Genomic DNA, 26,325 nt, shown 5'->3' on the forward strand with positions numbered 1-26,325 from the left:
GTACATCACACGCCGACATGTAATAGTGCTCACTGGGTAGAGCTTATGTAGCGCATAGCTCAGAAATACCATATAGATGGATGGCACGCAGCTCCCAAGAGCATTGTAAGTAGTTTAAAACACACGCAAGCATCAAACAGAATGCTCTGGACAGACCTTGCATACACCCCACATAGCGCAGATATACTATACTGCTGGCTGCAATGTGGCCCCAAAGGGCACTTTTCAATAGCTTGGAACTCACACAGACTTCCAACACAACACATTAAATAGAACATTTTACTTACATATAACTAAGCAGACATGGCATTTGGGCAGTGGGCCATATTGTCCAAAGAATGCAGTATATAAACACAAATAACGTAACATAACATGTAATTGCTACTCCTATAGTCGTGTAGCTCTATCTATAACTTGGTCATCAGAATGTGCTACAACAAAGACGATGATGCCGGGCTGGTAAACAGGAGAGAGGGCCAACCCATCTTCACTATTGAGAGGGTCAGAAGTGCATAATTTAATTTATGAGGCAGGCTGCCTGGCCCAGTACTGATATGAGGCAACTGGTACACCCATGCCGCAGCTGTGCGCTACAACTACTGCGCTGATGGCCCAAACTCTACACCACTCTACTCTATGCCACTGCACTCTTGGATAGAGGTGCATCAGTGAGTGAGGTGCCCCATAACTGGGCTAGAAGTGCCAGCTGCAGATCAGAAATGCTTGGGCACAAATGCAACTCTGAGTGGATCTCTGTACTGGAATTGCAGAAAGGGGCTGTCCTACAGGCCATGCACATGCTGGGAGAGTGGTCAACTAGACGCTGAGCACATGGGTCATCCCCAGAGGGAAAGTGTCATGGCCCAGGCACATGCACGTTTTGACTTTGGTCCTCACAGTGCTGGATTGTGTGCGTGAGTTGTCAATATATCAGTGGGCTTCAAGGACAGGTCCTCATACCAGTAAAAAGTTGTTTTTAGTGTTTAAAATTGCTGGGTTTTTTCCCCAAATGTTTTAGTCCACAAATATTCACTTTGGTCCTATGTATGACATTCGAGACTTCCCAAGTGGACTAGCAGCCAGGAACAGAAAATACACAATTGATAGAAGCCATAGCATGAAAGAGCGGAGTTAGAGCCAAAGGAACTGAGAGTGGTGAAGGGAACCCCTGGGTGCACAGGGAGTGAAGTGTGGAATCACTTGGATGCTGCAAAGCCGTATGATCCCAGGCTTGTCAAAAGATATTGTGGGACCCGGGTGAAAAAACAAACTAGATATAGGGCCCTCTTTCCTTCATTTCTGCCAGGTGGCACAGGAATCAGATTCAAAGTATTGAAAAAAAGGTGCTCGACGGAAATAGAACAGGTATTGCTGGTTCTTATACATGATCTGATGGCATCTATTGCCAATTCTATGGAAGCTGCCTCATCATTAATATTAAAAGAAATGTCAGGCTTGCTATATTAATCTATAAATTGATGTAGAATCAGAAGAGTGGGGCCTGCAAAAATGCAGGACCTGAGGCATAATGGGGCAGTGAAATGCGTGGCCCTCAAGAATATGGAAGTATGGAGTCCCTGTGGTGAGGGAGACCATGAATGTTGTTATATGATGGGGCAGAAGAGTGTGAAATCCTAGAAGCATGGGGGGGCTGTGGAGTCTGGGCTCACTGAAGGGGGCAGTACATCTAAGGAGCCTGGTGGGATAGATGGTACAGTTGAGCACTGAGTGCCGGTGGGGCGAAATCCCTGCGGCCAGTGGTGCATAGAATGCTAGATCTCCATGCATAGGGCTCCGAAGAATATAGGCTTCAATGGGACGCTATACTTATGGATAACTTGTCTCCAGTCCTAAGCATTCATTTACTCCATTAGTGGATTCTGGGAATTGCAGTCATAAAGACAGTGAGTTAAGCGAAAGCTCAGGCTACAAAAGAGGTATTCTTGTGACATTGGGTCACATAACAGAACCTGGAGGATGAGCAGTGGCGTTTGGGAACCCCGGGGTTGAGGATCGATGAGTGGAGGCCACTGGAGTCGGGGGGAGGAACTGGTGAGTAGATTACAAAGTGAGTGTATGATCGCTGCAAGGTAGATCTATGGAGGATGGAAATGATTTCCGTGGGTGCTGAGGAGTAGAGAATGCGGGTGGATAGTGTGGGATACCACGGGTGGGATGACTGAAGAGCAGTTCAGTGTGGGGTGCCCTGAGTGCGGGACGCTTAGTCTGAGAATCTGTAGGGGTGGGGGCTTTGGAGTGAATGATGCCCTCTGTGAGGGCAGAGGATTTTTTTGGACTGCCGTGGGGTGCTCTGGGATGCAAAGAGCAAACAAGGCAACATCCTCACTCGCCATGAATGATATGATTGGATCCAGTACCACACATAATTAACCCGGGCCCATCCCCGTCTCCTGAGACAAGAATATTATTTGGGGGCTCCTCTTTATTTTTTGAGACCATTTGGTACACTCTGGTTTCTGTGGTAGAGATATAATGGCTGATTGCAGTAGCATTATTGTAGCCCCGGCCATGCTCCCGGCTTGTCCCCAAGCCACCACTGCCTCCAACTGAGACATGCCACAAAATGACACTGCTCTAGGGTTTGGTCATTGAGAAGTACTCCCAATTTAAACAGATATAGGTAGTTAAGCAAACGGAGAGGACGTAATTGCAAAGTATTAGCATGGGAAAGCCGGGGTTACGACAAATCCTTCTTAGAATAACATTCAAATACCTCTACAGCGAGCACTTCTCCTCCCCCGAAAACCCCTACTAACATTACTATTGGGTCCAATCCTGAAATTCCATGAAGCAGAAACACAAAGACAAGTTTCCTTTTGCAGTGGTACTTTTAAAAACATGCCCCTGTTTGGTCAAGTTATTTTCCAATGCTTCGGTATGCGGCCTGTTAAAGAATGTCTACGTTTGAAAGCTATGGAAAGCGAACAATAGGTAAAGGCATTCTATTCAGGATTATAACGTGGCAAAGTGGGTAAGCTAGGATTTCAACCCAGGGTTCCCTGAAGTGCAGTGTGGTATTGAACTACTGGCCTGCACCTCCTCCCAAGGATGTTCTAACATGCACCTCCCTAAAACTACAGAAGGTTGAAACACATGTATTTTACACTGCAGCATACATTTTGACACTTTCTGTATAAAGAACAGTTATTTATAGAGAGATCACACCGGTCACGCTATTGGGATAAACGTGTGATACTTTGTAGGGCCAAACAAAGCACATGTAAAAAATTGTAAATTAGCACCCAGTTCAGCTTTCCCCGGACTACAAAAACCAATCCATTGCTCTACACTGACAGTTCACATTACACAGCCAGGCTTTGGGGGTCAGCAATGTATTGACTGGTCCACAGGTACATTAGACTAGCTGCTAGAAAGCCAGCGATGTAAACACGATAACACACAACTCATGAAATACTCATAGTAACAGTTCAAACGTATCCAAGAAAGAACAAACTTACTGACCAAACTAATACAAGAATAGTGGCCATTTTTGTGCTTAACATCCATGTGAGACGCAAGGGCATAAAACAATCACTGACGCGCACCCCGATCTGTGCTCAAGAACACAGGTGTCAGCCACTCACCTGTCATTGTCCCTGCCAACTCCCCAGACTCAGATGTTCACGATGGGCTGCGAGCCTGCGAGTGAAGAAGGCTTCGGTCCCTGGGGTCCACCAGGTTGAGGCTTGAGCATGTCATTGTCCAAATAATTAAATTAAGGCTGCACGAGTCCGTCCTGGGCCGCACGGTCCCTCTCAGCCGGCTCACCTCACCTCACGCGCACTCATAGCTGCCAAGGTTTTAAATTGCTTATGTGTGACATTTTACAATTTCAATATAATTATGAGTGACATTCAACGACTGAGTGACACTTTCTCACGACTAAAATCAAGTGTTAAAGTCCATGGAAACAGACAATTATCAAAATGTACTCCATTTGATCAACGAGAAACTCTAAGGAACTCTGTTGCAAGTGCTTTTAACCCTATTATTTATAAATACACAGCACCCTTCAACCCCTCACCTCTGCGCCAGGTGGGTTGAACCACAAGTAACAAAGGGATCCCTGTGACAAAAGCAGTAACAATGCCTATCCACATAAAATAGAGTTCTGTTATATGATGGGACACGTTCTTTGCAGGAGCACATTAACCCTCTGTGTTACTTTATGGCGAGATTAAAAATTGCCAGAAGACAAAACTCTGACCTCTCAACAGCAGCAATATTAATCCCCAATGTTATCTTTCTTTTACCAAGTCTCAGTGCTAGGAAAATAATGCCTTCTGCGCTTTGGACTGCCGCTGTAGCTGAACTGTATGTGGAGTCACAGTTCTGGCTGCAGACACTCGGACAGTGTCGCTGTCATGTGGAGACAGGAGGCAGTTGAATTTTGGAGAGTGCTGGCAGGCCGGCCTAGTGACAGAGATGATGCTCTTCTCTGCAGACTGTATGTACAGCGCCGCTGTAGATTAAAGTCATGGTGAGAGAGCCATTCGCCTGTTAAAGGTACTCAGCACGGCCTGCTCTCACCATGATAGGACACGGGCCCCTCAACCCCATACACACAAGAGGCGAGCACGTGTCTAGTTTAGGAACGAGATGTCTTGTCCTATAATTTTACATCGGAGTGCAGCAGCGCCAATGCCTGGGCCTGTAGGAATTGACGGTACTCTGGCCAAGGTTCATTCATTCAATCGATCAGTTTGCGGCTCCCAGAGTGACCCCCCTCTATCCCTCAAACATTTTGAAAGATAATTAAGTTAGTGGCAGTACAAGCACCTGCAAGATATCCTCCCACTCCCCACACAGGTTTTGACTCCATGAGGAGCGCAACCACGCTGGGCCAAAGCCCGGCAAATCTTAAACTGGACGCCACTACTATTTCAAGGCTAAACTTTCACTATTAAGAATGCCTCATTTACAAAAAGCACTGAGCTAGTGAATCGAGCACTCCCGCGCACACGCACATTCCAAGGTGAGTGGGTATCAGACTTAAATGCACTAATGTTGCCAGTGTCATAAAAGGCCGCTCTCTTTATTATTTATTATTCAGCATCATGACGCAGATCCAGCACTTGCAAAAAAAGTATGAAAATCATGGTCTTACCTGAATACGTAATGTTAACTCTCTAAGCCGATGTTCCTGTGTCACTCCACACAGTTTGTTAACCATTTTTTCGAACGTTGGCATTCCCCTTGGTCTGTTTAAATTGGACAGAATATTCCTTCTTCCAGACTAGCATCGTCAGACTGTGTCTGAACGTGAGTTCGGTCCCGGTGGTGCACGGCCACAGCACAGCACTGCAGTTCGGCTCCCCGCACGAGGCCTCTCATGAGCGGCCATGACGCCGGGTATATGCGTAGGCACTTCACTGACGGCCATTTAGTTTATAATGCGGTGGACGCCGGCCAGAAACGTGGACAGCACACTCCAGTAACTTCCCCGCCACTTTCTGGTTAAATGTGACCTCACTTCCTTCCAGGACGTGAGGTCACCCCCCGCCCGCAGCAACCACTGCTCAATGTGTGACAGCCGCGGGCGGGAATTGCACTTTAAATAGCGCAAAGTGGTATGCGCACGAGACGGACCAGCCACCTAAGGGTAAACACCGCGCAAATGCGGCCGCGCACGCGCACCATTTAATTTATGATGAGGCGCCTGCGCTTCCAACAATGCGAACGTAACGTACGTAACTCCACACATCCGAGAAAGATCGGATGTGTGGAGTTTTACGTGGTTGTTTGGCTGAGGGGCCCCCTGGAGCGCGAGCGCGAGCCCCCCCCCCCCCCCCCCGCACGCACCGCGGGGGCCTGTGTTACGCCCCTGGCCAAGACAGTCTGTCCAGTGCTCACCCTCATTCGGCGAACGTCACCATGGAGCGCAAAGACACGCCGAGACGAGGTAGGAAGGGGGGGGGGGGGGTCTCTGTGTGTGAGTGCGCATGCGCTGCGGCGAGGGGGGGATGCTCTGTATGTGTGTGTGAGAGTGTGTGTATGTGCGGCGAGGGGGGGGGGGGTCTGTATGTGTGTGCGTGCGTGTGAGTCTGCTTCCAAGGAGCCATGGGAGACAGGAAGCGCGCGCGACCTGATCCCAGTTCCAAGGTTGCGCGTGCACCTCACTTGTCTGTCTCCCTTGACTCCTTGAAAGCCAGAATGATTACAATAGAGTCTCGGAACGACAGATTGCTTCGCAATCTGTTCGCAGTTCCGAGACCTAAAAATAAAAATCCTTTCGAATGTAAGGATGAAAATAATCCACATTGGCCCGTCCGTGTGTTTTAAAAACTAAATGCTAAGTATGTGCGCCTTTAGGCGTAACATTTTTTCGGATCATTCGCTGAAAACTGCATTTATCAAATAAATAAATAAAAATACAGAAATCTTAACTTGATTAACAGCGACCACTGGACAGACATACAGGTCCATAGAGGGACTTATCGACGACGTGGGAAAGGCTATTATGAAGAAGAAAATATATACAGAATATGTTGCCTGCAATATTTAATAACTGATAAGTGGCCCTGTGCCAATGTACACACTTAGGACCCAGCTGTGGAATTTAAAGTAAAAGCCCTATGCCTTCCGGTACGCGTAGGTTTACTTGAACCGATTATAGTCAGTAGCAGCTCTCACAGGTGAGAGCGGCGAGGCAGGGTGGAAGCGACGTGGGGGAGGAGTGTTGTGTTGGGGGCCCTGGGCCCCCATGCTGCAAAGGACTGACGCAGACACAGTTAGCTATAGGGTACAACTGGCCTAGAGCACGTGCGCTCGGCCTCTTTTATTAGAACTGTGTCACCTGACCAGTGACATCAGTGGTGGGTGGGTGTTTAGTGTAGGGCATACAAGAAACACTAGACTGCTGACTGTGACTCTGGGTCTGGGTCACTACAAGGAGGACATCGACGGGCGACGGGATAAGTAATATTATATGAATAAATAAATAAAACCACTTACTTTGCGCTCGCCACATCACCGCGGCGGCATCATGGTTTGCACAGTAAGTGGTTTTATTTATTAAGTTATTTAATATTACTTAGCCCGTTATCTTTCGACTTCCGCCCCACCCAACCGCTCTTACCTGTGTAAGCTGCCACTTTTATAGTTCTCAAATAATGAAGAGCGAACAGCCAGAACTAGATAAAAGTGTCATCAAAATCATGGGTCCTGTGTGTTAAACTGGACATACCACAGGGCAACAGTTTAAAGAATGGAGTTTGACATCACCAGGTTAATCAGGATTCAGTGCTACTTTCATGAGCGAGAAAGTACTCAGGTGTTGGAGTGTGCATGTAAGCCACTCCCCAGCTGACTGACTTGGAAACCGTTTTAAAGCCAAATAAGCATGCCTCTAGTGAAGGGTAAATGCTCCTCCCTTAAAGGATCTACCCTGCTCTGTGGCCACACCGCATGAAGAGTGGGGAGTCAGGACAGCAGTAATGAGACACTCACATAGGATTGGTGAGCGGTTAACCGCCGGACACTAGAACCAGGCGGATTATTTATTATCATTACTTTGTTACATCCGGGTCATACCAAATACTACCCTGCTTCCAGGCGTGGAAGCCCACAGACAACCCTATATAGTGGTATGTTCCCTTCACTCCAAGAGCATACCACAACATTACATGCAAGTTTATGTCTCAGATGCTACTGAGAGAGCATTCTCTGATTTTAAGTTATTGGAGAGTCTCCTACACTCCTGGCCTCAGGGGTGCGGGATGCTGTACTTGAGTTGCCTATCTTGGTCCGCCTGTCCGGGGATGCCCCCCCTGCCAGTGATGGAGGCCCAGGGTCATTTAGTACTGTGTCCTCTTCATTTGCTCGCTCCTCTTCTCGCCTGTGTTCCAAGTCTTCTGGACCTTCACCTTGGTACCTTTTAAAAAACAATATGTTCTTCATTACCTATTCTTGAGCAGTCGCTTCATAGAGGTGTCTTGACAAATAGTCCCCTGGATTCTGAGACCTCGTTTATATTCCACCTTGAAGGGGTATTCTAGTCATTGGTGGACTCACATCTCGATGTGCAGCAGATGTTTGGACACCGACCCTTGAAACAAGGAAATTATGCATTTGTGATCAGTGTGTCCCCCAAATAGGTGCCCCTATACATACAGGTTTAAGAGATGGCCCATTCCGATTTTTTTTAGCCCTGCTCCGCAGCACTCGCCTGGCATATGCCATGGTGCCTTGTGGGTCTACTCCCCACAGTCTTACCTTTGTGACAATACGGCCACTAGGGCTGGTCCAACAGATACTTTGTTATCCTGGGATGGATTAAGGTATACTATGATGGTGTCCGCAGACAGTGCTTTCTTGGTTTGTTGAAATGTTTCCTCACAAGAAACCTCCCAGACCAATAGTTTATAGGCTTTGGTTAGTTCCCTTATTGTGAGGTTGGTCAGGTCCATGATGAATCTCCTGCAGTATTTTACCATTCTGAGGCAGTGGTGGACTTCCTACACACAGGATGGGGCTGGAGCTGTTTGGACTTCTTGAACTTTGGTGGGGTCTGGGCAACTCCTGCAGTTAAGAGCTGGTACTTGAAATACGAATTCAGTTTGTCATGAACTCTAATTTTTCTTTGTGTAGCATTCTCTAAATGAATAAATGAATTTGAAATTTATAAAGCACACTGTCACTCACAATGGAGCATCCTGGCACTGAAACTGATTCTGATTCTCAGAGAAAGAGGAAGAAAAGATGGAAAATAGCTAAATAAGGGAATAGCAGAGTGCATCAGATGCCAGGACTTGAAGAGCTTTTTGAATAGGGCTTCTGATTATGTGAAACACAGAGGGTTGGGGAGTTGGTTCCATGCCTTGGATTCTAGAACTGAGAAGGATTTGCCACTTCGGGGTTTTAGTCTAAATAGAGGGGACATGAGAAAATTCACATGGTAGGATCTCAGAGTTCTTGTGGTTGTGTAGTGTGTAAATCTGGCAGTCAGATATTTGGGTCCGGTGGCTGAGAATGCTCTTAAGACCAGTATAAGGATCTTAAAGAGGATCCTTTTGTGTACCGGTAAACAGTGTAGAGTTCTTAGAGCAGCGAAAAACAACAACAACAAATCCTATTAGATTGTCCGTTTCCAGATCAAGAAGACTCGCAGATAATAAAATAAAAATCCTTTTCGAATGTAAGGGTGAAAATAATTCACATTGGCCCGTCCGTGTGTTTTAAAAACTAAATGCTAGGTATGTGCGCCTTTAGGCGTAACATTTTTTCGGATCATTCGCTGAAAACTGCATTTATCAAATAAATAAATAAAAATAGAGAAATCTTTACTTGATTAACAGCGACCACTGGACAGACATACAGGTCCATAGAGGGACTTATCGACGACGTGGGAAAGGCTATTATGAAGAAGAAAATATATACAGAATATGTTGCCTGCAATATTTAATAACTGATAAGTGGCCCTGTGCCAATGTACACACTTTGGACCCAGCTGTGGAATTTAAAGTAAAAGCCCTATGCCTTCCGGTACGCGTAGGTTTACTTGAACCGATTATAGTCAGTAGCAGCTCTCACAGGTGAGAGCGGCGAGGCAGGGGCGGAGCGGCGTGGGGGAGGTGGACCTCGACGGGATAAGTAATATATGAATAAACTAGCAGCCCGCCCCCGCGTTGCCCGGGGCAGAAGGGGGCTGGGGGCAGCATTTCAGGCTTGCCTGCACTCCCGCCCCGTACCCCCGCCCGCCACGACATTGTCTGTGTCCCGGACAATGTTGTGGCGGGCTGGGGCGAGGGCAGGACTGCATGCAAGCCTGAAATGCTGCCCCCAGAGCCTGAGCCTTACCTCAGCCGCATTTGTTCAGGGCCAACCTCCCGCACCGCTCCCTCCTGCCCCGACATTTCCCGTGTCCCAGAGCCTTACCTGAGCCGCCGCTCCTCCCCGCGCTCCTCACTTCACCGCCGCTCCTCCTAGTCATGACGCACCTGAGCTGCCGCTCCTCCCCGCGCTCTTCACTTCACCGCCGCTCCTTCTCGTCATCACGTACGTTGCGGCCAGCGCAGCGTCGCGGCCGGAGCTACTTTCAGGGCACTACTTTTTTTTTAAAGTAATATTTTTAAATTTACGTTTTTTTTTATTTTCTATTGCCTATGTCCATCTGCACACCCTGAGGATTACAGCAATGTATTGGGTGTGTGGATTGGCGCTGTGGTTCCCGAGTTTACCTTGCCAAAAGGTTTGTGTTCTCTCTTTATCATAGTAGTATAGATAAATGAAACCACTTACTTTGCGCTCGCCACATCACCGCGGCGGCATCATGGTTTGCACAGTAAGTGGTTTTATTTATTAAGTTATTTATTATTACTTAGCCCGTTATCTGTCGACTTCCGCCCCACCCAACCGCTCTTACCTGTGCGAGCTGCCACTTTTATAGTTCTCAAATAATGAAGAGCGAACAGCCAGAACTAGATAAAAGTGTCATCAAAATCATGGGTCCTGTGTGCTAAACTGGACATACCACAGGGCAACAGTTTAAAGAATGGAGTTTGACATCACCAGGCTAATCAGTATTGAGTGCTACTTTCATGAGCGAGAAAGTACTCAGGTGTTGTGTGCATGTAAGCCACTCCCCAGCAGACTGACTTGGAAACCGTTTTAAAGCCAAATAAGCATGCCTCTAGTGAAGGGTAAATGCTCCTCTCTTAAAGGATCTACCCTGCTCTGTGGCCATACCGCATGAAGAGTGGGGAGTCAGGACAGCAGTAATGAGACACTCACATAGGATTGGTGAGCGGTTAACCGCCGGACACTAGAACCAGGCGGATTATTTATTATCATTACTTTGTCACATCCGGGTCATACCAAATACTACCCTGCTTCCAGGCGTGGAAGCCCACAGACAAACCTATATAGTGGTATGTTCCCTTCACTCCAAGAGCATACCACAACATTACATGCAAGTTTATGTCTCAGATGCTACTGAGAGAGCATTCTCTGATTTTAAGTTATTGGAGAGTCTCCTACACTCCTGGCCTCAGGGGTGCGGGATGCTGTACTTGAGTTGCCTATCTTGGTCCGCCTGTCCGGGGATGCCCCCCCTGCCAGTGATGGAGGCCCAAGGTCATTTAGTACTGTGTCCTCTTCATTTGCTCGCTCCTCTTCTCGCCTGTGTTCCAAGTCTTCTGGACCTTCACCTTGGTACCTTTTAAAAAACAATATGTTCTTCATTACCTATTCTTGAGCAGTCGCTTCATAGAGGTGTCTTGACAAATAGTCCCCTGGATTCTGAGACCTTGTTTATATTCCACCTTGAAGGGGTATTCTAGTCATTGGTGGACTCCCCGTTTCCGCAAAACTCGCACTGGTGGAACTAGATTCTCTGTCCTTGCACCCCGGTTTTGGAACTCCCTCCCTCTTTCTATGCGTTCTATCCCTATCTTTTCACACTTCCATACAGCGCTTAAAACATTTTTGTTTGCCCAGGCCTATCCCCGCTAACCTCCTCGGCCCTGTCTGTTCTGTTCTCTAGAGCTCTCAGCGCCAGGAAGCCGTTTGGCCATTGTGCGCTCTATAAATATTTTCATTCATTCATTCATTCATTCATTCATTCACTTCTCAATGTGCAGCGGATGTTTGGACACCGACCCTTGAAACAAGGAAATTATGCATTTGTGATCAGTGTGTCCCACAAATAGGTGCCCCTATACATACAGGTGAAAGAGATGGCCCATTCCGATATTTTTTAGCCCTGCTTCGTAGTGGTCAGCACTCGCCTGGCATATGCCATGGTGCCTTGTGGGCCTACTCCCCATAGTCTTACCTTTGTGACAATGCGGCCCCCAGGCCACTAGGCTGGTGCCAACAGATACTTTGTTATCCTGAGATGGATTAAGGTATACTATGATGGTGTCCGCAGACAGTGCTTTCTTGGTTTGTTGAAATGTTTCCTCACGAGAAACCTCCCAGACCAATAGTTTATAGGCTTTGGTTAGTTCCCTTATTGTGAGGTTGGTCAGGTCCATGATGAATCTCCTGCAGTATTTTACCATTCTGAGGCAGTGGTGGACTTCCTACACACAGGATGGGGCTGGAGCTGTTTGGACTTCTTGAACTTTGGTGGGGTCTGGGCAACTCCTGCAGTTAAGAACTGGTACTTGAAATACGAATTCAGTTTCTCATGAACTCTAATTTTTCTTTGTGTAGCATTCTCTAAATGAATAAATGAATTTGAAAATTATAAAGCACACTTTCACTCACAATGGAGCTTCCTGGCACTGAAACTGATTCTGATTCACAGAGAAAGAGGAAGAAAATATGGAAAATAGCTAAATAAGGGAATAGCAGAGTGCATCAGATGCCAGGACTTGAAGAGCTTTTTGAATAGGGCTTCTGATTATGTGAAACACAGAGGGCTGCTGGGGAGTTGGTTCCATGCCTTGGATTCTAGAACTGAGAAGGATTTGCCACTTCGGGGTTTTAGTCTAAATAGAGGGGATATGAGAAGATTCACACTGTAGGATCTCAGAGTTCTTGTGGTTGTGTAGTGTGTAAATATGGCAGTCAGATATTTGGGTCCGGTGGCTGAGAATGCTCTTAAGACCAGTATAAGGATCTTAAAGAGGATCCTTTTGTGTACCGGTAAACAGTGTAGAGTTCTTAGAGCAGCGAAAGCAGACCTCCGTCTGGGGAGATTTAGCATAAGTTTACCTGCCGCATGTTGTACCATCTGGAGTTTGTGGAGTGTTCTTTTTGAAGCTCCTGGTTAGAGACTATTACAATAGTCAAGCCTGGAAGTGTTGAGAGCAAAAACGACTTTTCCTGGCAGCTAGAAAAAGTCAAATAACTTTCTTAGAGACTTAAATAGGTTGAAACACATTCCTGCCACTACAATAGCTTGAGATCGGAGCAAGAGGGAGGTGTCAAATTTGATTGCAAAGTTTCTCCCAACTTCAACTGTGGCTGGAGGTGGGGAGCACAGAATTCGCCCACCACTGGGTCAGGAAGAAAAGATTAGATTTCCCAAATAGCAGGATCTCTGTTTTATCTGTGTTGCATTTCAGGTGGTTTGATTGTATTCGCAGGATAAATTCAGTTAAATAGTTTTTGAAATTTACTTCTGAGCAAAGGGAACTGTGAACTTGTCCAGGGAAAGACTCAGCTGCATATTATCAGTGGATGTATGTCGTTACAACGCGATGTTTTACATCGCAGTACTTTACGACTCATGTTTTATAACGCAAGTTGTTACCACGACTTGCGTTATTGGGGGCTGGATAGTGAATAGTTTAATTTACTATTCCAACTCCAGTCCCCGTGGATAGTAGGTAAGGAGTTGGGTAGTAAATTAAACTATTTACTATCCTGGAGCGTCCCCCAGCGCAATTCGTTGTTACAACTTGCGTTGTAAAAGTTGCGTCGTAAGGGAACTGCGGTGTAACATCAGCGTTGTAAAGGATGTTCCCCATTATCAGTGTATGATGTAATTGCGATTCTGAAAGAAGCTATCAGGGAGATTAAGGGGGCCATGTATATATTAAATAGTGCAGAGTTGAGAGATGAGCTGGGAGGAACTCCTGATACTGCAGATCTTTCATTTGAGGAAAAAGGACCAAGTGTGACTGCTAGTCTGCCAGGGGCATAACACAGGCCCCCCGCAGCCCCGTGGTGCGGGGGGCCCCTAACCTCCAGGGGGTCTCCTCAGCACCACACTTCGGCCCGAGAGCTCCAGATTGTGTCCGGAGGCGGCCCAACCATGTACCCTGCAGTGGGGACCCCCTCAAGCTTCGTTACGGCACAGTAGTCTGCGACTGGTTAGAAAAAGATTTTATCCATGCCAGGGCTTTATGAGATTCGCCACCGTGCTTGATCTGCTAAAGGAGTATGGAGTGTAAAATGGTATCAAACTTGGTGGAGAGATTAAGTAAAATCAACACTGCATTCTTTCATCAGTCCAGGGTCTGTTTTATGGTGTCCAGAACTTCCAGCAGAGCTGATTCAGTGGAATGTTTGTGGTGAAAGCTGGATTGTCAGGGATATAGCACATTGTAATTTTCCAGACAGGAGATTAAATGGCCATTAACTAGTTTCTCAAGGATTTTGATAAATGCAGGAAGCAATGGGATGTGGCAGAGGTTAGAGAGTGTGGTAGGGTCTGCAACAGCTTTTTTTGCAGAGGTTCAATGACTGTCATGTTGAAAAGCTTCTGTTAATTGCCTGTATTTTTTCTTCAAAGAAGGAAGAGATCTGATCGCATAGAGTTTGGGAAGGGGCAATGTCCCTAGCTAATGAATTCGGATTTAAAAAAGATTTTGAGATATTAAAGATAATTTTAGGATCAAACAGGGCCTCTTCGGTCTGGGTAGTAAAGCATGCTTTTTTTGGCTGCCTTAATCTGGGCTGTCTTAAATCGAAGCACGTCCTCGGAGTTGTATGCTCGTCGCCATTTGCGTTCACGTTCTCGGGGTTGTATGCTCGTCGCCATTTACGTTCTAATTGTTTTCAGAACAGCCGTTGCTTTGCTACAATCGGACAGAACGATGGAGCTGAAGGGTGGGATCTGTGCTTCTTAGCAGATGTTACAGGGGCTAGATCATTGCTGTCTTAGTAATCAAATTGTTGAATAAAGTAAGATCTGTAGCTAAATTTCCTGTGGGAGACTGAGCAGAGGTGGAAAGATGTGAGGTTAGGTTGGTGTCAGTCATCAACTTGCCCAATTTGCGTACAGTATGAGTGCCGTCGTTGTGGTGGAGAGGGGTGGACTGTCTGGGTTAACCAACATTCTAAGGGGGATCAGAGTATGTCAGGGTATGTCCTCTGATATGCGTAGGAGAAGTTACTAGCTAATTAAGGCCACAAATGTTTAAGGTATTGATTAAACTGGACACAGCAGGATTATTGCTAATATCAAGGTGGCAATTGAAGTTTCCAAGAACAGTAAGTTTGCATATCAAAGTAGAAGGGATGCCAGTGCTTCTCCCAAGGAGTCTAAAAAAAGTAGATTCAGGGGCCAGAGGACGGTAGATTAGACCGCCTGAAAAAGATTGAGCATGGCTGATCTTAAAACAAAAGCCTAGGCTTTCTGCGCCTTTCAGGGAATTTAGTTGGAAAGTGCAGTACTGAAATGTATCATGGAAAACGATGACAAGCCCGCCTCCGCGTCTCCTATCTCTGTCTTGCCTAAGGATAGGGTACCCTGGTGGAAGAGCCAGGGCAGTATCTGAATTACACGAGTATTTAAGCCAGGATTCTGTGATAAAAAGAAAATCTAAATGGAGGTCCTCGATCAAGTTGTGGACCTCTTGTGCCTGTTTGCTAAGAAACAGGTGCATTAATAAGCCCAACTAATAATGAATTATTATGGGGACTATGGGCCTGGATAGTAGCTAAGGAAGTCTTTACTGGAAGACCAAACTAGCTTTTTCACATTATGCTAGATAATGGGCCCTCGATAAAAGATGGGTCTCAAATGTGGCCACAGTAAGGAGCAAGGTGCTTACAAGATTCCAAATAGTTGAAGAAAGAGAATTACTTGGGATGAGATGGACAGGGGGGCTAGCCCTGCCCGCAGTTTGGAAGCGGATAGGCGCATGCGGGCTTGCACATTTAGAGGCTACTAGCTCTGTCAGGCTCTGCCCACCATACTGTTGATTGGCGTCTCCTGAATCAATCAGAATGCTCCCTTGAGCGCCAGTGACGACGATGCGAGGAAGTTAAAATACGGGTGAATGTCTAGATAAAATGCTCTTGAAGTATTCTAAATGCAGTGACCCACAAGTATTAGGAGCATTTGCAGCTTAGCAGAGTAAAAGTCGATGTGAGTTACAGAATTAGAAAGTCTTTGCACCCTCCTCAGCCGAACTTTATGCTCCTTTAATGATGAATCATAGACCACAATATCATCACTTACATGTATGACTCCTGATAGGCCAGACAGGACCTCCTGAATCATGTTCTGAAACACTTTGGCAGTGCTGGATATCCAGAAGTTAAGCCTCTTATACATAAGGATGCCCATATAAATCGAAAAGGTTGTTAGGTAGCTTGATGCAGGATGTAGTAGTATTCGCCTGCGAAGATCTATTATTGCAAACCACCCTGCCCCAGTCAGTTCGCTGGCAACCGTGCGGTATGGTGCCTTTCTCTTTTAATGGTGACATTTGATAGCTGCATAGTCTCACCTCCTCTAGTTGCTTGGGCTTCAGAATGATGGCTTAAGGTGGAAACCTATTCACCGGTGTCTCAAAGCGACTGGCTGGAATGAATGATGTATGTGCAGGGTGAATGTTTTGCCTTTCAGAAACCCTATGTCTTCAGATAAGTCTTTGAACTGTGCTAGGATGTCATCCAACTTTATGCCATAGAGCCTAAGCTCAAATTGCATGAGTTTTATAAACCCTTACTTTTGCTGGTCTGCATACTGGGCATTGGATAGCCTCTCTTCTGTTCCCTTTGCTATAATGTTTATGGAAACTCCCATGTCGATGATGGTTGTCAGCTTTGTCGTTCTTCCCATGACCTGATATTTCTGTGAAGACCTGGTCACAGGCGTATGTGCCTGACCATGAAAAATTTATGTACTGGGCCCTATGATGTAAAATCGTGCGTGTCACCCTGCTCGTCTTCAACCCCTGGGGAGCTAATGACTGTATCCGATGTCTTTTGTGGTCTGATCTATGGGTTTTGACTTCAGCAGCAGACTTTGGCAAAATAGTTTAGTTTTCTAAGGGATGCACATTTCCTCGCTAATGCTGGGCATTTAGGTTGACTCTGTCTTGGGCCGCTGCAGTACCCACAGCATCCTTGTTGTGTCTGACACTGCTGTTCGTGTTTGGACTTACGTGACCATGGTGATGGGTTTAATGGTTTATGCAGAACTGCTTCCATATGGAATGCTCGGGGCAGCAATAGTTCCTTCGAACAGCCAAGCATCAGGACTTTTTCAGCTTTTGGAGTATGTGTTCCCTTAGTTTGGAGGATGTACATCCTTGGATAAATTGTGCGCATATTTCTTCTGGTCCATCCTTGAGGGGGCATGCGCTTGCTAGTTCTTTTATTCTCCTGTAGAACAAATCTGCTGATCTGGTTCTTGTCAAGCCTGGCAAGAAATTAATCTCTCATGTTATGCCTTCACCATTGGTTCGAAATGGATGTTGAATGCAGCAACCATGGTGGTATATGTGTGCCCGGGCCCCGCCTCTATATTGAATGGGATAGTTTGTATGTGTCTGCCCTTGCCAGGTGCAACAGCAGTCCTCTCTTTTGTTCATCCTTGACCACTGTGAAATATAGATTTAGCCTCTCCACCCATAATTTCCATTGGGATACTGTGTGTGGGAGGGTCTGTAGTGACAAATGGTTCTATGGCTGGTACATTGGCCATGGTCGACTTATCAGTACGTCCTGCCATGGTACATGGTCCTGGGTGCTAGGGTATACTTAACGTGTCATGATGGATAGTGTTGTGGATACTTCCTAAGAGAAGTTGGAATTGGTGCCACTGCCACCTACTGGTAAGATGCTTAACCTTGTTGCCATGCACAGTGCGATGGTCGGCCTGCCATACATGCCACTGTTCCGTGGTGATCTGGGAGCGCAGAACATGGGCGGCACCTTGTGGCCACTCCGTGCATCCGTGCTCTTGCAGTTGATGTAACTCTTTATGCTCCCCAGCAGCTGGGGTGTGGTTTGCTGGGTGTGCAGCCGCCTGTTGCAGAGCCCAATTACTCCTGGGTTACCTTCTCCTCTGCGCCCATGCAAGCGTCCAGTGGCAGGACCCTTAACACACCTGGCCGACTTCTGCCACACATCAGGAGTACGGCAGTGGGGCACTTTAAGTCAGCAGAATCAAGGCTACCAGTACAAAGGTACTCCTCCCTAGGTAAGGCCCACCCTCATTGCCATTTGTTTCACAGTGTGGCCTCATGGTCATGTTTCAATTCCTCAGTTATCATTCCGGTGTCTAAAAAATGAGTGCTGTCGATTTGAGTAACAAGAAAGATCTTTATTCAGTACCATGGTACCTCTTGTGATGAACATGCACTTTACAAGTACACATTAAAGTGCATTGATTCTAGTCTCCCCTCAAATATTTCAAGTGAAATTAATTCAATGTTTTATATGTATAAATATTTATTAGGCAATACATCAATGCACATGTGAAATACATGAGGTAATGATTTCAGAACAACATATACATTAAAAATAATGGCATAGACATTCACAGAAAGTAGTCATCAGAAGGTGAAGGAAAATCATTGCATAAGAAATAGTGATAACACCAACTGTGTTAAAATAAATCTCAGGCACAATACAGTTTTTAAAATTTTTATTGGTAAACCCTATCATCAGACCTGAGAGGATTTTTTTATACCACTAACGGTAACCTACGTGAAAAAGCATAACGTATTCATTTGTATTGTAAATATATAAATACTTTTCAAAGAGTTTAGAAAAAGTAAATTTTCAACTGGAGGGAAAGGAGTTTAATTTCACCAAATACATTTGGAAGTCACTAACATCAATATAGGAAACACCATTTAATTCTGTTCTTAAGGGAAATTGACACTATATTGCTTACGGGAAACAACCTTTACAACACAGTCATTACATCGCAACATCCTTTACATCGCATGTCACTACAACGCAGGCAATGCAACGCATACCATTACAACACATGACACTACATTGCATGTCACTACAAAGCAGGCATTACAATGCATACCATTACAACGCATAGTGCACCTACACTATCCAACACTTACCCTACTATTGCACCCCCTGGAATTAGAATAGTAATGTTTACCCCTATAATATCCAATACTCACCTTAAATGCAGTGTAATGGTATGTGCTGTAATGGTATGTGTTGTAAAGGTAGCATGCAATGTAATAGAATGCGTTGTAAAGGTAGTTTCTTAAAATGCGATGTAATGGAATGCGTTGTAAAGGATGTTGCGATGTAAAAAACTGCGTTGTAAAGGTATGCGTTGTAAATGTATGTGTTGTAATGTCATACATTCATTTCCTACTGTAATGGCGTTCATGTATGTAGGAAGTACAGTGTCCATGTCTACAAGAAGTATAATTTACTGTTGTTTAATCCAAACTTTGTTTTACCTTGGTAGTGCCACAATAAAGGTTCAGCAAATCTAAAAAGCAATACAATTTGATTCACTGACCTATCTTATATAGCAATCTTGATATACTGTCTCAAGAGGAAGGATTTATTTATGAACTTGATATCAGATGAATACATAGAAAGGAGAGCATTAAAGCAGAATCACATTCGGTGAGATGCTAAATGGAAAGCATTATCCCCAGATCTAATCCAATACCATTAGTATTAACAATTGAAATGTCAACACATAAGATATGCAGCCATTCTGTAAGTGACAGTAAGGTTCATGCACATATGGGAGCTGCAAATGTCTAACTCGCTATTACAAATCACAGCAGAGGCAAAGTCAAGAAACTATTTATCTGAGTAGTCCTTGTGTTGGCTTAGGGTATTGAGAAGAGCTCCCTCGTTTTCACAGGGTTGCATCAAGTGTATACGGAAGCAGCATGGGCTGTTGCAAAACCACAGGGACCACGTGCAGGGCAGGGCAGTGAGTTAGCTCATGAGTAGCAGACAGCGCACTGCAAGGAACTATTGAGCAGTGATATATCTGTTGCTCTCTGGTTCTGTGCATTTGGCCCTCAACTCATAAGAAAATTGTCAGTGTTTCTACTTGGGTACCACCAGCCTTTCTTTGGTGAGGGCACAGATACCCCATCAGTGCAACGCAGTCTGTGGCTTCACCGCCTATGAAAGATTCCCTTAAGGATGCCTAGATCCTTCACGTCCCCTCTCAAAGCACCAAGGACAGCAAACAAATTGTGCTATCTTCTAGGTGGACTACAGTAAAAAAATATTTCACCCTAAGCCCTTTGTTCCAATGTATCTCTTTCTGTTATAACACACACTGACAAAGCTGTTTAGCCCTCACTTGTTTGGGAATAAACTATCCAGCACATAACGAAACAATGACTTTACAATGTGCACTAACTTGGCACCTGAGCAGGGGGTGTTTTAGGAGATGCTGCATCATTATTCGCAGATCATTCTGTAATAATAAATAATATACAAATTAACTCAAACATCAATTGCAATCTCATACTAATTACTCCAAGAAGATATATGCTTATTTTTGTGAATTTCTCAAAAGATGGAAATCAACTAAAAGCATAAGAGGAATTCCAACTTGTAAAAATTGATTTGTTAATCAGTCACCAGTCTCAGGCACCAATTCTCAAGGAGTAATGCACGCTCCTGAAATTTTTTGATGTTGTGAGTAATAATGTCTCACTCCTAGAAATTCTTGAATAGGTCACATCTAAATATGCAAGACAACATAACTCCTCACAGACAATATTTTGGGAATCAGTTCTGAATATTCAGGAGCAAGTCGCATATAAGTAAGACATCCCTAATCATAGAAAAAGGTTCCTGAACCAGGTCCTGAATGTTCACTTAGAGGAATACTTTGTGAATTCACCCAATGGCTCCTCTGTGGCTTGTAGATATCCGAACCATGAAACTATTCCTGGCTGTTCATTTATTATGCCATTGCAGCTTCCATAACAATGAAGATGCAAAGACCGTTTTCAGTGAATTTTACTGGAATTATTCCTTGTTATGATGCAACGTTTATTAGACAATCTGGAGTGAAACGTTCTCATTGCAATATACCCTCCATTTACAACCACAGACCATCTACCATAAAACAAGGAGTATGGAACCAGCACCTGTCATTTGCACCCATTCTTAGAAATTTAGCATAGAATCGCAATAATTGCACATAAGCGTATCCTGAACAAAAGGTATAATATCTGAGGGCAACAAACTGTCAAAATACAAGAGATTGATATTATCAGGAAAACCAGAGGTTTTATAGGCACAAATGACCTTTTTGATGAAACTGTTTACATTGTTGGTCTAAAATGTGTGCAAATTTAAACGCAACAACAAAAAAATGTTGGTAAAGTGAATAACTTTTAGTTTTTTTAAATAAAGTTTAGGAGATGGATGAGTTGCATCTTTCTACTATCACTAATACTACTATGACTAATACTTTTGCTACTAATAGTACTAATGTTTCTACTAATTCTACTACTATTTTGCTACTAATGCTATTACTGTTAGTGTTACAGCTACTATTAATTATAATTAGCAAACAAATTATTAATAACTCATTGTTTATCAAGCACCACAACCTGAATTGTTTGTGGGCGATGAGAAAAGGGATGTCCTTCTCAATGGCATCTGTTTTATTCACCTCAGAATCAAAGATACTAAATCGCTCCTGTCAGCGTTTGATCATGTGACTTGTGGATCTCTGGTCATTACTCCTTCTACTGAAATGTCTAAAAATTAAAATTAAGACTGGGCACACCTGAATTTTGCATTTTTAGCGGAAATGTGCAGGTTTAGGTGCTTCCTTAAGTCTTGTTTGTAATACTCAACCAATACTCAACAAAGGCCTGCAAGAGCACTGTGTGATGTGCAGATCATTATTGGCATCTCACTTTTTCCAATACAAATAAAAACAAAGTATTTGATATTACGCTCATTTATTTTCCATGATAAAATTATTTTTGCTAGTTTATCTGTGACATGTTTTTCAATCCCAACGTCTTTCCTCATGTTATGTTTTGTATTCATAGTTGTTTCAGGGTATTCTACAGTTTCCCCCTTTCTGATGATGGATCTTTCAAAACGAGTTTACCATTGACAAATTTAACACTTTCGATGCTCTTGACGAGCTCAGCTCATCATGAGGCACAGTTGAGCTGTGCTTATGAGCAACTATAATATTCAAGCAATTTCAGCACAGGAGGGGAAAAGTCACAGCAGCCAAGGTGTTAAACACTGTTAATAAAAATCTGTTTGTCATTTGGCCAATTTGACTGATGATTTCCAAAACATTTGGCACACAGAACCTGAGTTGCCTGTTAGTATGTAATGTCGTTTGTTTGGGTAAGGCTCATTTAGAGATTCATCTGGTACTGGCCTGGTTTTGAAATGTGGCTGTTACAGAACACATTTTTTAATATCCTCCTTACATATGTGAGGATAATCACCCAGGGAGCTCTTGGTGGACCCCTTCTTTTGCTCCATAATTCTGATGAACCCATCTCGTGAAATTGACATGTGAAATATAAATTTTGTTTGAGCTCTTCAAGATGTCCTGTAAGAAGGAGCACCAAAACAAAAGAACATTGTATAGGATTTATATAGTAATAACTTTTTCTTGCTCCATGTTACCATCATACCAGCATCTGAATATTTTGTCAAAATTAGATGAAGTTCGCCTTTTCTTAAAAAAATTATTCTACATGTTGGTGTAGTATGGTAGAGTTACTGTTCATTTGAATTCAATTTGGCATGTCCAAGTCACAATTTCATAACAAGTTTGGTCAGAATGGCCCCACATTTTGCATTTTTACTGTCCTATAAAAACAGGAAGAAATGGGACACTTCATGAACATGATGGAGGCATCCCATAAGGTTTTCTTAAACAACTTATGTAGTGTATTGAAATTGGCCTGTTATATATTTCACATGTTTGCATTGAGCAAATTACATGCTTGAGTCCTGGCTGGCTTTATCTAGCTAATCTTTAAGTAGTCTAGCTCAAAATGAATCAATCCTCTTACTAACCTTACTAACCATAATTTATTCTTCATATTGATGTAGAGACATTCTCCCTCTCTTTGATTTTAGTCAACCTGCTATAGAATGTATCAAGACCAGATTCACAATGCCTTACGATTGGCTGGGTTTTATTTAGAGATAGAAATATTCTGTTTTCCTTGTGTTTCTGCCTTTAGCCATCAGGACTTTCCACATAATTCTCCATCAAATCAGCTAAATATGATACACTGAAGTCTTTACTTTCTTTTTCCTAAACTGATCTCTTGTTCAAGGTTTTGTATCTATTTTTCAAATACCTTTATAGCGTTTTCTCTCTTTTTCTTTCCATATTATTCACCTATCTGCTCCAGCCCCTCGTCAAAACCCTGAACACCTCCCAACCTATAACAGCTGCGGTATGTTATACTTTGTTGTTTATAAAAAAGTTTCTTGCCATTGTCGTCATGTAATTATTCACTGTTTACAGTAAGTGACCGTATATTTTACAAACATGCAGAGTGACTAGAAGACTGGTCCTGATGAAAGTCTTAGACACCTATTAGAGGGGCCACTAGATGCTGAAACATCTTGACCATTCATTAACACTAGGGTAGAAGACGTCCCCAGTTTTTAATCCTATCCCCTGAGAACATGAGTAAAGATAGCGATAGATCCACCTAGAGGTAGTTTTAGTTTTCTCAAATTTTTCACTGTACACTCAGCTTCCTATCCACTCCATTTATCAAATATGGATTGCCAATCTGAAGAGCTCCTTTCCCATGGGGGAATTGTAGCCCACACCATAAGTACTCTTATGGTGTGAGGAAGAACCCTGTGATACAGCATGTCAGCTAAGGGTGGGTGAGGGTTTTTGTCCTAACAGGAGGATGCTCCCGGTGCTTGAGAGGCAGAACTCTTGTTACCCAGGTTGATATCTTTTCGCGTCTTGGTGTTAATAGACCTTGAGTACCAATTGTGTGTATTAACATACAGGAAGAGTGTACTTGTGGATCTTTAATACTCCTTGTCCCCCTTTTGTGTTTTGAGTGACTGTCATAGCAGTCATAACCACTCTCTTGGGGCATCGAAGAACTCTGTTCAGGGGATGGGGGTACATCCCCAGCTTCATTAAAAAAATCTCCTTACAACCAAATATACTTTTAGATTTTGAAACAGTTGCTTATCCTTTCAATAATAAGATCACCTATCTTATTACATAATTCAGACATGCCTTGAATATTGAAGTATAAAGATCTGATAATAAGCAAGCAATACCTTATTCGGCAGCTGAATTATGGAGATATAACAGTTTTGATTGATGAAAATGCACTCTACAAGCAATGCAATAGTCATTCTTATAATGTTTATCAATATTTTGAAAGATTAGATTTGCGCTGAATTTACAGGAAATTATATTTCAGACAGCAAGAAATGAATCCCCTCTAGAGGCTATGTTCTTTCAACAGATTGTGGTGGAAAACGTACTGTAGTTTTCCCTAGTGAAACTGAAAATCGCAGGTTTTTAATAATGTCTCTGAGTCATGGTATTCTCTTTAAGATTTTCAGTAGCACTTACATAAAGCTGAAATGACATAGTCCGACCTCAAAAAGTCCCTCGGGTAAAAGATAGCCTGGCCATGGACAGAGTGTACATGAAACATCTCTGATTAAACTTGCATCCTGATTTATAGTTTGGTGAATAGGATACTCAGTTGCAAGAGGGCCTTATCGGGCCAAACAGTTGGCCTCTCTGCCCAATTTAGAGATGGGTGGCCCGTAAACTTTCCGACAATGGAGCCCCCACTGGATCGGCCGAAGGAAGGCTTCTCCAATGGCTTTAAGGAGTAAAGGCCACTGTAGAAAAGGCTTTACACCAACCCCCCTATTTAGGGTTAGCAGTGCAATGTCCTTTTTTCTTTCTGCGCCACCAAGAAAACTCTGGTGGTGAGGGACTGAAAATATAATAAAAATCATCACACCCTAGGAAAAATATCCCAGGATGTAGGGGTCATTGTTTTTTTTTTTTAAACTGCCACTTTGTGAGTTTGTTTTTGAAAAACAAAATGATTTAAAAAATAGATTTTTAGGTGTTTAAGCTGACAGCGGCCACCAACCAAACCTTTTGTACCTTGAACTTAATGTCTTAACAACCACCAATCTTCTGGTCGACAACCCAATTTTCATGATTACTAGCCAGATAACTCCCAACTCATCTGTTTACCTTCTCCAAATCAATGGCTATTACATTCATTGGGGTACTGGTTGATTCAGCAAGATCAACAGAACAAATCCACCTGCATAATTATAAGCTCCAGGAATTAAAGGATACATTTGGTGGATCCCAAGAAACCACCCTTGGAGAATGACTTGGCTATGAGTGATGGATACTCAGAGCCCAAGTTCTTGGTTGGGGGCAAGTAGGCATAAGGATTAGAGAAACACTTCCATGGTTCTGTACCAGCTTCACATTATTGTAATTTAAAAGGACTTAGGAGATAGTTAATGCAAGGCAGTACCATCTCCTGTGAAACCCCCACTCCAGGCCAGGACATTTCAGGTTTTCAGTAGCAGGGCAAGAGTACTTGTAACCTACCTGCTACTTGGAGAGTCTGCGAAATGGAAAGCTGAATAAGTGAGGTGCAGCTATTGCAAAGACAGTGCGTTGTTATGGGAGGAGGCAACAGCTGAATATGCCAGACGGTAGGTTTGGAATGCAACAGGGTCTATTTTACATACAATGCAAGAGCAAATAAACCAAACAAGGTATACTTCTGCAGAGGGGTGGAAACAAAAAAAGAATGGAGGGGAAAACAAAGGTGTAGACAAAGAGCAAACAGTAGGCACGGTTACAAAAGAGAGATCCTTACAACTATGTAGTTCCAAGGCAACTGACTAGCATAGATGACCGTCCTTTGATTAACCTGAATGCTCCCACCTTCCATCGAGGCGTCACTCTGATTGGTCACGCAGTGATCTTGATTTGGAAGGCCCGCCTCATGGTTTGTGCCCCTGACATTCTTGGCTGCCGTCCAAATCCTCCAATCTTGCTTTTTCCTGCTCTTTCCCTGCCATGTCTGTCTCCTGATCCTGTTTCTCTTGTGTCTCTCATTACCGTTGATCCTGACAATGCCTGCAACCCATAGCTCCTTCCAGATCCGGATGCAGACATACAGCATGGACTACACTCCCAGTTTCAATAAGCCATTTACATTTTCTAATCTTGAACATTCAGATGGACTGTGAGCTCTAATAACTGCATTAAAATATTCACTAAATGGGGGGCAAAAGGCTCACTGCAACACATTTTAGATTCAGCACAGGCCATATATACCAGCTGGTTTCTCAGATTGGTAGTTCCTAATAGTAGTTAGAACCCCTTCTAATGTTATTTTCAGGGGCGGCTCCTCCATTTGAGTGGAGGAGCTTTGTCCTACAAACCCTAGAACTGAAAAATAAAATGGTAATAAAGTTTATTTATTACCGTTTGATTTTTCAGCATCCCATCCTGAACTAAGTTTCAGGCCGGGACGGGCCAGCACTGCCACGTGGCAGTAACAGGGAGCTGTGCACTTTCAAATGCGCATGTCTCTTTGGCATGCTGTTTTGGGAAGGCCTGCCAGACATGCGCATTTTAAAGTACTCTAACCTTGCTGTCTTGGACAGCTGGGTTAAAGAAAG

General features: G+C 43.9%; 1 protein-coding gene across 1 annotated transcript in view; it reads left to right on the top strand.

Moving 5' to 3' along the window:
- The window catches only part of ESPN (espin), a 1,077,204-nt gene that overhangs the window by 902,226 nt on the left and 148,653 nt on the right, over window positions 1-26,325 (top strand). Inside the window, exon 12 of the mRNA XM_086921582.1 lies at window positions 23,019-23,063. Within this exon, the coding sequence (XP_086777708.1) occupies window positions 23,019-23,063 (45 nt within the window). The remainder of the gene's footprint in view (window positions 1-23,018; window positions 23,064-26,325) is intronic.

Source organism: Lissotriton vulgaris, chromosome 5, assembly GCF_964263255.1.
Source record: "Lissotriton vulgaris chromosome 5, aLisVul1.2, whole genome shotgun sequence".
In the NCBI taxonomy this organism is placed as follows: domain Eukaryota; kingdom Metazoa; phylum Chordata; class Amphibia; order Caudata; family Salamandridae; genus Lissotriton; species Lissotriton vulgaris.